Source organism: Rousettus aegyptiacus, unplaced genomic scaffold (assembly GCF_014176215.1).
Source record: "Rousettus aegyptiacus isolate mRouAeg1 unplaced genomic scaffold, mRouAeg1.p scaffold_m13_p_3, whole genome shotgun sequence".
Taxonomy (NCBI): Eukaryota; Metazoa; Chordata; class Mammalia; order Chiroptera; family Pteropodidae; genus Rousettus; species Rousettus aegyptiacus.
The window spans coordinates 25,314,746-25,327,949 of NW_023416306.1; the positions used below are offsets into that span (position 1 = coordinate 25,314,746).

General features: G+C 40.3%; 1 protein-coding gene across 3 annotated transcripts in view; it reads right to left on the bottom strand.

The window, feature by feature from the left end:
- The window catches only part of PLPPR1 (phospholipid phosphatase related 1), a 213,543-nt gene that overhangs the window by 4,961 nt on the left and 195,378 nt on the right, over nucleotides 1-13,204 (bottom strand). For all 3 annotated transcript variants that reach the window (XM_036238325.1, XM_036238324.1, XM_036238326.1), the window contains 3 exons: nucleotides 7,611-7,861; nucleotides 4,262-4,438; nucleotides 1,114-1,245 (listed from right to left, as the gene is read on the bottom strand). In XM_036238325.1, the coding sequence (XP_036094218.1) occupies nucleotides 1,114-1,245; nucleotides 4,262-4,438; nucleotides 7,611-7,861 (560 nt within the window). The remainder of the gene's footprint in view (nucleotides 1-1,113; nucleotides 1,246-4,261; nucleotides 4,439-7,610; nucleotides 7,862-13,204) is intronic.

Below are 13,204 nucleotides of genomic sequence, written 5' to 3' on the forward strand. Positions count from 1 at the left end.
TGCTAATTCCAGGGGGAGGTGATTTGCTGTTCCTTTGCATGACCTTTAAAAATGATTTAGTAAGGAAATTTCCAAATACAAGAAAGATTTCAAGATAAATAGACTGTTATGGAAAATAAACATTTTAGCAGGATTCAGCTATCTGAAAAAAGTGGCATGACAATAAAAACCCTGTTTTATTATTAGTCATTCCTCTGTCTGCTTAAAGAACTGCCCCCTATCCAGCTCTCTATAGGCCAGCTACGCGGCCTTGAGCAAGTAATTTAACATCGCTATCTTCATCTTCGGCATTCCTCTCTTTATCCTGGAAATAGGAATTACACTATCAATGCAATAGGTTTTTGTTCAAATAATACTTGTAAAGCACCTAGCAATTATCCCAGGCAAAAATAAGTACCTAATGCCATCTTTCTAGTCTCCTTTCAGTTGGCAAGCCTTTTCCATAGTTTTCTCTATCTTCACTTTGTACCCACACAGCACTTTGGACCTCTGATTCAGCCTGCCACATTCTGGTTACTCATTTATATCTACTTTTCCTAATCATCTGTGAGTTCTATGAGGGCAAGGACTATGTGGCTCGTTATTTTCTGTATCCCTGATGTGAACTGAGGTCCTGGCGTAAATAAGCGATCAGTAAGCATTGTTGCCTTGAATTTTTGATGGCTATCATCAAAATAGATCCAAAAGGCTACTTAGTTAAAAACTTTTTCAAAGTGCTTATAGTTTATATCTGTCCCTGAATGTAACAAAACCTTCTTCTTTCAAAATATTATTGTCCTAGTTATTAAATCAGATTGGCCTCCCACATTATTGGTCCAAATTTTATAACTGTGGAATTACATCGGAGGTCAGAGGTCAGGGTATCCTGAAGCAGCTGAGTTTAAGATAGACATTACTAAAACTTCCTGAGGATTCACAATTGCCTAGCCCCAGAATAAATACAGGACTGATTGAGGAAGCTATAAAGTTCTTGAGGGCCTTCATATCAGATTCTTATTGGTGCTGGATAGATCCGGTGGTATCCTGCTTCCAGTAGAGGACTAGATTAGTTGGCCTCCCAAGATAACATGCCTGAGCCAGTGGGGTTGGTTTGCTAAAATCATTGTACTATACCTGTGCACTTAAGGTTTCCAATGGGCTTTCTATCCTTGGGAAAGCCATTAGGGGTACTCCACGGGGGTCCTCGGGTTTGGGTTTGGAAGGAGAGCCTTGTGTTCCTTTAAAGTTATGGACCACACACATTCCCTGCAGAATGAGGGGGAAAAAAGATTGGGTCAGACTACAGCCTTCGCTGAGTGGCCATCTCTGAATGTGACAGACCTTTCCTTAGATCATCATTGCCCAAGTGACTTTCTTCCTTTGAGCCAGTAGGTAGGGACCATGGAAAGACCTAGAGTATGGTCCAGGATGTCTGCTGAGCACAGTCTAGGTGCTGAGGAAGTATCTGTTTGATCTTCAGATGGCTAGTGATAATCAATCCACCCCATTGAGTCTGTTACCTCATCTGTAAAATGATAATAATATAATACCTGCCTCATAGATCTGTAATGATTAAAAGACAATTGTAAACCACCTATAATTAACAGCTAACACTTATTGAGGGACACTATCTGTCTGGCACTATTCTGAGAGTTTTACTGTATTTCATTTAACTTTCTCAACAATCTCACACGAAAGGTATTATGATGATCTCCAACTTAGATAAGGAGGCTCAGAGATGCTGGATAACTTGCCCAAGGTCACAAAGAGATTTAAACTACATAGCTCACAACACTATAATATTTTGCCTCTTAAGTGGCAAATGTATAGCAAATACCCATTCAAGATTAGCTAGTTTTTAATTCTTGTGTAAGATGATCATCCTTGAATTTTGCGACTAGTATTTACTAAAGATTAAGTAATTCCTCAGTGGCATTCTTCTGTTTTTGATTCCATTAAAAAAACTTTCCTCTAAATTACTACCTACTTTTCTTATTTCCGACTGAGGCCCTTTCATACTTGAGTCTGTTTTTACCATCTGCTGGGCTTCCTTTGCCCATGTAGAGTTTATCTGTTTCTTTCCATGCTCTCTTCTTCCATTGTTCTCTGTCTTTGTTTCTATGTCCAATACCTTTTAATCTTTCCTGTAATTCTTCACACCCTGCAGAACATTTCCATAATATTCTCTGCTTTCCTTCATCTCACTCTCCAGTTCTGCTTAAACTTCCTCCACTCAGGAAATGGGAGAAGTAGAAGGTGTAAGCGCTCTGGAGTTGAAGAGACTCAGGTTAGATTTGCAGCTTATTGGCCGTGTGGCCACTGGGCAAGTTACTTATCTTGAGCTTCGCTTTCCTCATCCAAAAAATGAGAATGGACTATTGTTAGGGTCATTCCAGGAGCCCACGATCTGGTGTATGCAAAGTGTAGGGTAGTAGTAATTGCTCAATTAATCATCCCCTGCCCCCTTTTTACCACTTTCATCTTCATTGGAAACAAAACAACAATCAATATATGCCACAAGTATGCTCCTATTCTCAGACCCCTCTCTTTTTTTGTCTGTCTTCTCTCCGACATCTGCTTTGAAATGTTTTCACTCTCTTCTCCAACATCCTTCCCCTCTCATTTCCCAGCTCAGTGTATGTGTATATGAAATACTCATTTCCCAGCTCAGTGTATGTGTATATGAAATATATATATGCACACATGCAGACTCAGTGAGAGACAGTGTGGTATGTCTTCTACCAGAGCAACTTAAGAGCAGGTTTGGGTCTTCCATAAAGATCGTTCGTGGAAAACAAATTTCGTTATTTGCTATCAATTGGGAAGGCAACAATAGTCCAGATAGTAAACTGAGCGGTAGGCAGCAGGGCTGTGAGTCACTGAGAGAAAGCAAGGTTAATGTTAAAGTGGCATTTGCATAGGGGGCCATAGCAAACACCAAGGATTTTACAGATTTCTTCCCAGATTTCTTGACTGTCTTGGGACAGTCCAGACTGCTCTTTCTAGCTGGGGATGGCTGGCTCTAGGACTGATCAGCAACATTGTTTGGCTCTTCTTTTGAGCCCAAGCCTTTATTTATGCACCATTGATCTCTCTTTAAGAATACTCTCTTCTGTTTAAGTCGACTGTATTCTTTCCTTCATTTAAAAAACAATCTTAGGGAAATATTCCCTCTGATATGTCAACATCTCAGGATCATCTCAACATCACTTTTCCTGCAGCTTCACCCAGAGATTTTGCATTTAAATCCTTGTCTTCCACTGTAGAAGGACTTGAAAAGGCAGAGAGGCAAGCTGAGTAAAGGCTGATGTATTCCAAACCATTTCTTTTTGAAATGTAAAACGATGGAAAAAAAGGATGGAAGGCTGGACTTTAAACCTTTACAAAAAAACTTCTGGAGAGGAATCTCATCTAAATGGTTATTTTTAACATTGCTTGTAGTCATTTTTTTTTCTAAATAAAAATGAAAAATTAAAATTTAGTCTTTTAAAAATTAATTTGCTGAGATCTATAATAAACTACATTTTGAATTGAAAAAATTTGGTGCTGGTTGAAAAGAATGCAAATCCTGTGATAGTGATCATGTGATCACTATGCCCAATATGCTGCCTAAACTCTGAGCTGTCTGCAAGTACTAAGTGGTGGCTTTTTTTTTTTTTTAATACAAAACTCTACCAGATTATTCATATGAGGAAATAAATTTGAGAAGTTATTTTAAAACAGTGCCCAAGAAGCATGTTCAGATAATAACAGAGACCTTCTAAAAAGTCCGGGTGTGGTTAGCTGAGGCTTTTCGTATTTCCAAGTGGGATGGATATGCAAGTCTGGGCCAGAGCTGAGTTTCCTGGGATGCTGGAGAAGGGGCTGCCTACTTCCACCAGTGGCCTTCGTTCTCTGTTCTTCCCGCAAGCAACACTTAGCTCTGCTCCCCATACATTCTGAACAAATATTTTAGAACAATGGTTTGAAGGTATACCAATTACTAGTCTGCCCAGCCCCAGGCCCCAGAGCAGTGTTGAAGGAAGAGATGCAAGTCATCTTTCCTGCGCATTCCTCTTCCTGATCCCCAGAGGAATATGCAATCGTATTTCTCAAAGAAAGGGTGCTTTAGAAATCATTCTTGCAGCAAAAGGATGCCTAATACTCAGAGAATAATTGCAGCTCACAAGGTTGGGGTCAGGGGAACGCAAGCTTAGAATTGCGAAGTCTGAGAAAACTGACTCTCCATGGTCTTGGGCATCCTTTCAGAAGGAAAGCAGTAGAGAGGCGGAAGCTGACCTACCAGAAACAGGGCTACAGCAGTGCCCAGGATGAAGCCCGCGATCACATCAGAGCAGTGGTTCCTATACTCAGAGACCCGGTTGAGGCCTGTCAGGAAGGCTGTGCAGAGGGTCCCGAGGCACAGCACTGGCTTGGCCAGTCGACTGCTCTTCGTCTTGATTGTGCTTGTGATGTACATCTGGAATAGGACAGAGACTGGGGAGTGACTGGACCGGGCAGCCTCCTCATACAGTACATACACACACATGCACGCACACGTACCAGCACAGGCAAATAGAGGTGGTGCCAAAGCAACCACATCAACTAGTTGAACAATTCCCCTGAGTTACTCAGTGAAGAATTTGGGAAGGAAACCAGCACGGCAAGAACAACAGATGTACATTCATTGTGGTGTTTTGTATTCTCGTGGGCATATGAACAGGAATTCTAATGACATGAAAAATGACTACATAATAATGATCAGATTTAGAACATATCGTTTTAATGCAACAAGTTAATGAAACTCATATAAGATTCTCAGATACCAAGTAAATTTTCTATGACAGTGAAATTTATGGGAGAGAAGCCTAGTAGCTATACATTTTACTTTATGCATTCCACCACCCACCTGCCCTGCATAGTTAAAGCTGATTCTTCACATTTTCGAACAATGAATACAAGAGTGTTAACTGATTAGTTGGTTGAACTAGAACTTCTACATCAGTGTGGCACACAGATTGATTTCAGCTGTGCTGGAAAATTAATTCCCACATTCTTCAGGACAACTGTGATCAGCTCTATCCATTTACTCCAATATTAAATTTTTTTCAGTGTGTGCCATGACATACGGAAGATTTGGATAACTGCTAAGTAAAGAATGATTAAACTTATGACATAGGAAATTTATGAAGCCTAAGTTTATGTAAGCTGTTCTGATTTCTTTGTAAGGAGCTGGTGGTGCAGAATTGGGAAGATGGACCTTTTTCTAGTAAGTAAACACGTTGCCAGATCACTTTGGTAATAGCTACAAGCAACCAGTAGAGGGCATTACTGATCCATCATTTCTTTAACAAATAAGCTGAATTTGCAACCCTGAAAAATACTTTGCCGATACTAAAATTATAGGCTATAGAGTGTTTGTGTCGCCTGAGCACATACAATTTCAAATAGGTGCATTTTACAATATGATATTGGAAATTGTTAATTTCCTAGAGTGATGCTTCAATACTGGTGTGAATACGGGATGACGGAATCGTCTTTATAGCAGATGCCCTACAAAACTGGTTAGATCGGAGTCACATAAATTAGAGCATATTATTATACCATTCTGAGGCGAGGTAAGAAATATCATGTAGCATTTCTGCTAGGTATATTTAAGTTTAGTTTTTTATGCTTCTACATTGTTTTTAAATTATAACCTTTATTGGTCTTTCTTATAAGATTACAAACTATTAAGAACATGAAGCCTACAGCTAATACTCTTCACAGGATGAACTAGTACTTAGGAGATTTTTGTCAAGTAATCTCTGAAAGTGCTTCACACATAACAGGGATTCAGGAACATCTGCACAACTGGAATCTTGTGTCAGTGTTTATCTGATGATTGTCCACGGGCATGATTTGAACTGCATCGTATCAAGACTTTAAAAACACACGCTACAGCTGCATCTATTCCGAGTAAGCTGACTGTACTTACTTCTTTCTCCCCAAAGGAGATTTATATCTCACGTGATGAGAGTAATTATGAGTAACAGATTTAATTTTATAATGGTGTCATAAAATTATTTTCACATAGCAATAACGAGTTTGCTAAAAATATAGAAAAAGGTGCAAGAGTACACTGCTTCATTGCTTTAGGTTCTGGATAATTTAGGGCAAATCAATATTTTGGAAACTAAAAAATATGCTTAAACAATGTTTGGCATAGGTTTTTTCTTTTGTTGTTTTTGTTTTTTTTGGTAAAGTGGAGAAGCTCGCTGAACTGTAAGTGATCTGTCTTGTATTCTGAGACTTCTAATATCATTAACATTCATATTTCTTTAATGTGGGGGCAGCGAAATAACTTTTATCATGTATTCATTAAAGAGTAGATCTAAAAGGAATCACTAAGAAGACTTATTGTGGATAACTGCTGGTTGATGAATTAATTCTATAAATATGATCCTGCAAATGGGACACAAAGGGACCTTTTTTTTTTTCTTAAAGAGAATATTCAGCAATTTATTTCAAACACTACTAAAGAGACCAGTAGTCAGTCACCTTTTCTCCACCCTGAATGTATGTGTTTGGGGTGGTGGCAGAGACGCTCTTCCATCAGAGGCTGGCTGTCAGTGGAGGGGATGGGAACATACTCTCTAGGGGTGGGGGTAGAGATGGGGGGCAGTGTGGGCGTGCTCAGAATCTCTGGGAAGAATGGGTGGGCAGTTCGAAAGAGTCTTTCCTTTGTCTTCTCCTTCCTTCACATTCACTGGGAATCATTAGACTAGCCACATACGGAACATAAAAGAAGTAGGAGAAAGGTCTGTTTCTGACCAATAGTTGCTCTTCCACAGATAATTGCATAAGAAATCTAGCCTTTGAGCTGATCCCTAAGCATAGTCCAGAAAAAGGTGAAAGGAGTTCATTTCCTAAATGGATGCAATTAGGAGTAGAAAAAAAAGAGGGACACTATTTTTTCTTATTGTATTTTAAGATGTGAGATGCACTTCAAGTTTTCCCTGTGATGAAAGCAAAAAATTTAAAAAGAATATTATACCTCAGTGGGGACAGTTAAAGCCTGTGAGATCTGGAGAGAAGTGAGAAGTGAACTTTTGAGTGTTGGGGGTCTTATAGGATCATGCATATGTCCTGGCAAACTGATGGAGAAGAGTGTCGAGAGGAGCAGAAGAAAGCTGTGTCTTTATCTTGGGTTTGCTGCACTGCAGGGGGAGCCATTCATATAAGGACCACACCTGCAAATTTGTGGGCAGGTGTGAGGCATGTGTGCTGTTCTGGAACCAATGAAAACTTTGGCCTAGAGTGTTGCTGTGGGTTGTGAGAGAATCCCAGACACGGTGCCAGGAGTCTGGGTACCAGCTCTAACTGTGTGTTCTTAACTATTCTCTGGGTCTCAGTTTCTGCATCTATAAAATAGGAAAATTCGACTAAGTGATTATTAACATCCCTTCCAGAACTAATAGCCTCTGGCAGGATATTACACTAGGATGTTGGGGGTGGGGGTAACGGCATAATAGTATATAGGAGAAACATATTGTAATGTGACTTTAAAAATCACTGTGACAGCGATGAAAGAATGGGGCTGAGGAGGGCAGAGAGACACACATCCCAGCCAGAGCTCGACTTGGGAAGGATGACAAGACTTGCATACTCACCGTGGCGTATAAGGCGGAATAAATGCTCAGAGCAGCGTGTTTGGAAGGAAAGGATCTCCGAGCCTTTTCTATCACTTCCAGGTCCCCGGTGCAAATGTTCCCATTGTTTATAAACTGGTGGTGAGCTTGGCAGTCTGTACTGGTGTAGTTCGGCTTGCACACCGTCAAGAAGTATGGAGTTAGGTGCCCAGTGACTACTTGTCCAGCATTTACAAAAATATCAGTAGCAAAAAGTCCAAACGCAAATACCCCTATAAGGAGATTTAAAATTATTAGAAATGGTGACAGACACCATTGATAGGTTTTGTCCCTGAGAGAAAATGGTGGTGAGTCCATGATGACCTATCAAAAAGGTCCTACCCAAAGTCAAATTGTCCCCTTACTTTTAACTTTCCAGGGAGCGATGTCTGCTCTTCTCAAATCATGATTTCTTCCAAATTGATGCAGAAATTTTGCTGTTAGCATTGTATTGTTTCGTATATTAGAAGCCGCATATTCTAATGGAAATAACTTGAATTTTGGAGTCATATTGGACCGGGGCTCCAGTCCTACCTTTGGTGACCCGTTCATGGAATAAGTTATTTACCTTTTCTGAACCCTGGTACCCTCAGCCACAAAATGACTGGAGGGAGTGACACCTCTAAAAGGAGTTGGAGAGATAAAATAAGATAGGCACGAAATACCCGAGATGGTGCCTGGCTCTAACCAGTTACTCAACATCACTTTTCCTTCTACAGAAAATAGCTTCTTTCTGTTTGAAAATGTAAATTCTCCTAGCAGAAGTTATCTCTAACATCATGGCAGGCAAGAGTGAATGAGGCTGTTAGGGAGTTGTCCCTAAAAGAGAGAAAAAAGATCGTTCCAGAAACCTTGATTGAATTGGACGTTTCGTTTGACATTGGACAGAGAAAACCAGAAGAAAGGAAGTGTTAAAGATGCCTGTTGTTGACTGTACTACTTTCCTATTACTGCTGTAACAAATTACCACAAACTGAGGGCCTTAGAACAACACAGACTTATCCTCTTACAGTTCTGGAGGTCAGAATAGGTTTCACTGGGCTAACCTCAAAGTGTGGGCAGGGCTATGTTCCTTCTGTAGGCTCCAGAGTAGAATTCATTCCTTGCCTTTTTCAGCTTCTGGCTGATGCCATCATTCCTGTCTCATGACCCCCTTTCAGCAATCACATCATTATGACCTCTGCTTCCACTCTCACATCTCCTTCTCTGACTCTCCTGCTTCCTTTGATAAAGACCCTTTGATCATATTGGGCCCACTGGATAATCCAGTACAATCTCCTCCTCTCAGGATCCTTATTTTAATCACACTTGTAAATTCCCTTTTTCCATGTAAGGTATCGTATCCACAGTTTCCAGGGATTAGGATATGGACATTTAGGGACAAGGGAGCATTATTCTTTCTACCACACTGACTGTCATTTGGCTGAGAATCCTATGAGTAGGCTATATTTCTTGGATTTTATCTGTTCTCTGGTAAATTCCAAAGGATTCACACCACTAAGCTTGAAAATGGACAGGCAGATCTCCTTACAAGAAGCTTCACTGTTAATTCGTTTGAAGCCTATACAGTACATCTATAAATTGTCTGTTAAGTATATCAAATATATCAAGACATGCTGTGCAGTGCCAAGGTATGTATAAGTTCCTTGAAGGGATAAACCTGACTTCTGAAATGCAGCTGAATTATGGGTTAAGTTGGCAAGTACGAGAGGCTAACCCTTGTAAATGTCAAGGGTCTGCTATAGTTTCAGCTACTTTTCTACCCAACTTTGACTCCCATATTTAATGTCCTGAATCTGCATATTGTTCCAATATCAGCACCCAAAAGTTAATCCATTAGAGCAGAAGTGGGGATGAGTTTGGCTGAAAACTTCATCCGGTTTTCATTTTGATCTGTATTGATTGCCATAATTTTCTTTTTTTGTCTTTGCCAGGATGTGCTTTATCACAATGAGAACTGGCTCCTTTAATAGCTCAGCCAGCTCGCTCTCTTAGGGTCTGACCTCTGAGAGCAGGCATTCATTCATCATTCGTGGCAGTTCCCACCCCTACATTCCAGAATGGCTAGAAATTTTTTCACATCCTCAAGCCAGATTCTCAAAGAGCAGGTCTCTGGCTTTTTTTTAAGGGGCAATAAGTCTGTCTAGACATACTTTTCTGGGAAACTAGGGTAATTTATGAATCGAAAAGGGAAAAACGACAGTGTTTTCCTCTGGCATTTTATTTGTCAGAAGTGCTTCCAATTTGGGTTTGTTCTTTCTGAGACAGGATTTCTAGGCTCCTTGGCTTGGTGTCTGAAGTGCCAGCCCCGTGGTCACAGAGATTCTGTGACAGGCAGTTCTCCTCTTGGCTGTTGTGCGATGCTGCTTCTGAAAGTCGCTTGCCCCGGTTCTTCTCTGCCTCTTCGGACTCTGTCTGCTCCTCCCGACAGCTGGACAAGTATCTGCTTTCCAAACATTGCATTCTGGTGCATTTGATCTAGCTTCATGAGGGCACCAAAACGGCCCAAGGAATCCACTTACCTGGCACAGGCCATGCCATCAAAGGGAAGGGGCACCTCACAGACCATGTCAGATCACACTGCGCTTTTGTAAGAAACTCCAGCTATTCCTGTTATTAACCCTGAGCTCCTTGTGTATAATTTTACAAGCCTCAGAAACTAAAAATAATGAATTCTTGTCCTTAGAGTCAGGTGGAACACCAATGATGGTCTCCTATATTGCAAAGTATGATGGTTTTAAAATATCTAGATACCCTGAAATTGGTGTCTAAAATTCTTTAAGTGAGATCATATATTTGAAATGTTAACAGATACTTTTATTCATGCCCTCCCTAGTAGGTTCTGTTTATCTTACAGCTCTGCTCCCAGTGGCATTGCTTGCTTTGGGAGAGCTGGTTACATTTCTGAATGGATTTACAGCAAACAAAAAAAGACTAAAAGTGAAGTGCTTTTGGTCTGCCAGGGCTATGTGCTCCAGACACTTGTTACTGCCATTGCTTCATTTATTTGGAATCTGAAAAGGCCTGGCTGGGAGGACCAAGAGCCATGGTCTGTAAGCTAAGACCACGGAGTTTAAGAAACAACCCTAGAGCAGGGGAGGATGTGGCTGAGGATGTCACTCAGGGAGGAGACAGAGCCCTTGCGTGTCTGTCTGAAGGAGAGGAGGGGCACTCCATGTTCCCTGCCTCATTCTGGTTTTTGGAAATCCAGTTGAAGTGTGTCCTGTGCCTCTCAGGCTGTAGCTCAGGAGCCCTGCATACCATTTAGAGAAGTTTCACATTCAATGTGGTATCAGAGCCACAGGGCATCTGAATTAGCAATGACGGTGGGAGGGTCAAAATGGCTGAACCCAAGGTCCACCTCACAGGATTCACACATTCTGGCATGGAATGGGGTAAGCTGTTGTGAACACCCACAGGCCTACGAGGCGAGAGGTATTCGAATCTTGAGAGGACCAGGAGGCTAGAAGAAGCCCAAAATTATGACAAAGATTGGAATCAGTTACAGAAATTAGGGTGGTAGTCACTTCAATTCTGCTCTCTGTATTTCCCTGAAACTGTCTCCTCTCCTCCAGCATTCTTCCAAATGTATTTAGGGACACACTCCTGCACAGTGACTAGTGGCAGGGCACGGGCATTTGCCATCTTGCTTCTGAGAAGATTAGACCAGTGCGCTCTGGAGAACAGTGCATGCTGGGCACTGCAGCTTTGTGTTCACTCCATCTTTATAGCAGTGGGGATGTGGGGAGATGCCAGCTCATTGGAGCTCGGGGAGCGCTAGTAGAAAGCCTACTAACTTGGGATTGGACTCAATGCTGTGCACACTGATGGGTCTCAAGATGAAGCTCTGAACAGTGGGCCAAGAGCAAGCCACACTTCCATTTGATGAATATCAAATGTGTATAGATCTTGCCCCGCTTAACAGCAAACAGGGATAGGTGCCAGAGTTGGATGGGTGGTGGGGTAAAATGGGTGAAGGGGGTCAAAAGCCACAAAGTTCCAGTTATAAAATAAAAAAAAAATCACGGGGATATAATGTATAGCATGGGGACTATAATTAATAAGACCACATTGCATATTTGAAAGTTGCTAAGAGAGATCTTAAAATTTCTCATCACAAGAAAAAAGTTTTGTAACTATGTATAGTGATACATGTTAAATAGACTTATTGTGGTGATCGTTTTGCAATAAATACAAAAGTAAAATCATCATGTTGTATATCTGGAACTAATATAATGTTATAGGTGAATTATACCTTAATTTAAAAAAAAGAGTGAATAGGGAGAAATAATCTCCCGTCACATGGGTTCTTGGAAAGAATACTTCTATTTTAGACTAGCATAGTACCATTATATGTTTTTTTACCCCTTGTACCAGTATGAATTTCAGATTTGTATAATTATTCAATAATGTCCATCTCTCCTATTAGATGGGTAGTATATACAAGTTTTACTTTTACTTAATGTTATAATACAAGCACCTATTATGAAACCCAGCACATAGTAAATATTTAATAGATATTCATGGAATCAATGAATGAACTGCTGAAGATACTTCAGAGATTATCGGGAGAAGAGGAATAAAGAATATAGAAACTTGCCTACATTTTCTAACTCACATTGGTGTCTCACATCCCCGATTATATTGAATACAGGATTGACAACAAATCATTTAGCATGTAAGTTGTAGGAACTTTTTATAAACGTCACAAAATCCAGAATAGTTCTAGGCACCTAGCAAATGAAAAGAATAATTGAAAACTGGGGCTTATGTGTCTCACGAGTTAGGAAACTTATAAATCATAATTTAGAATAAGAGCATTATACATTTTCAATGCAACAAGAATAAAAAAGGAACCTCGAGTTGGAGTATTAAGATCCATGATATACATAGGAAAGACTTCTTACGGGAAACATTTGTGAAGCAGAAGGAATCTGGAAGTCATGAGGAACTTTGGGAAAGTTTTACTTATGTCCCCATTTCTGATCTGAGAGCTGCAATAGTTGTCCATTTAAATATTAATGATGGGCATATGGAAGCATGGCTCCTACAATAGTTTCACGTGGGGAAATCAACACAGGGAGCTTTAAAAAAGAAAAAGATGGTGAAAAGACATAAAAACAAATTATCTGCAGCAGATCGGTAATCCTACTACTTCCTCAACATATGTTTTCAACCTCTTATCGAACATTTCTAAAAGAGGACTGCCCTTTTGTCTGTGTATGGCAAGGCAATGTATTGGAAGAGAGTATTTAAGAACTATTGTGTTGTGTGATGTTAAGAATGCTTGAATACTTTCCTGTTTTCAAAATTTAACCAGCATTGGGATTCTTTTGTTGTAGCTTGTTTACCGTGATGTTCAAGAAACAAGGTAACCTGCCCTCAAATCAGTTCCTGGCCTTTGTTTTAGTGGGGAAATGATGAAAATCTTATCCCACACAAACAAGTACAAACAGGTGGCATGGGTTCATCAGTGCTGTTTTTGACAGCAGAAGGGGAATATCTAAGGAATTCTTATGTTCAGTTTCCTCAAAGTACATTCTGATTCAATTACCAGCTCTTAATTATAGATCACA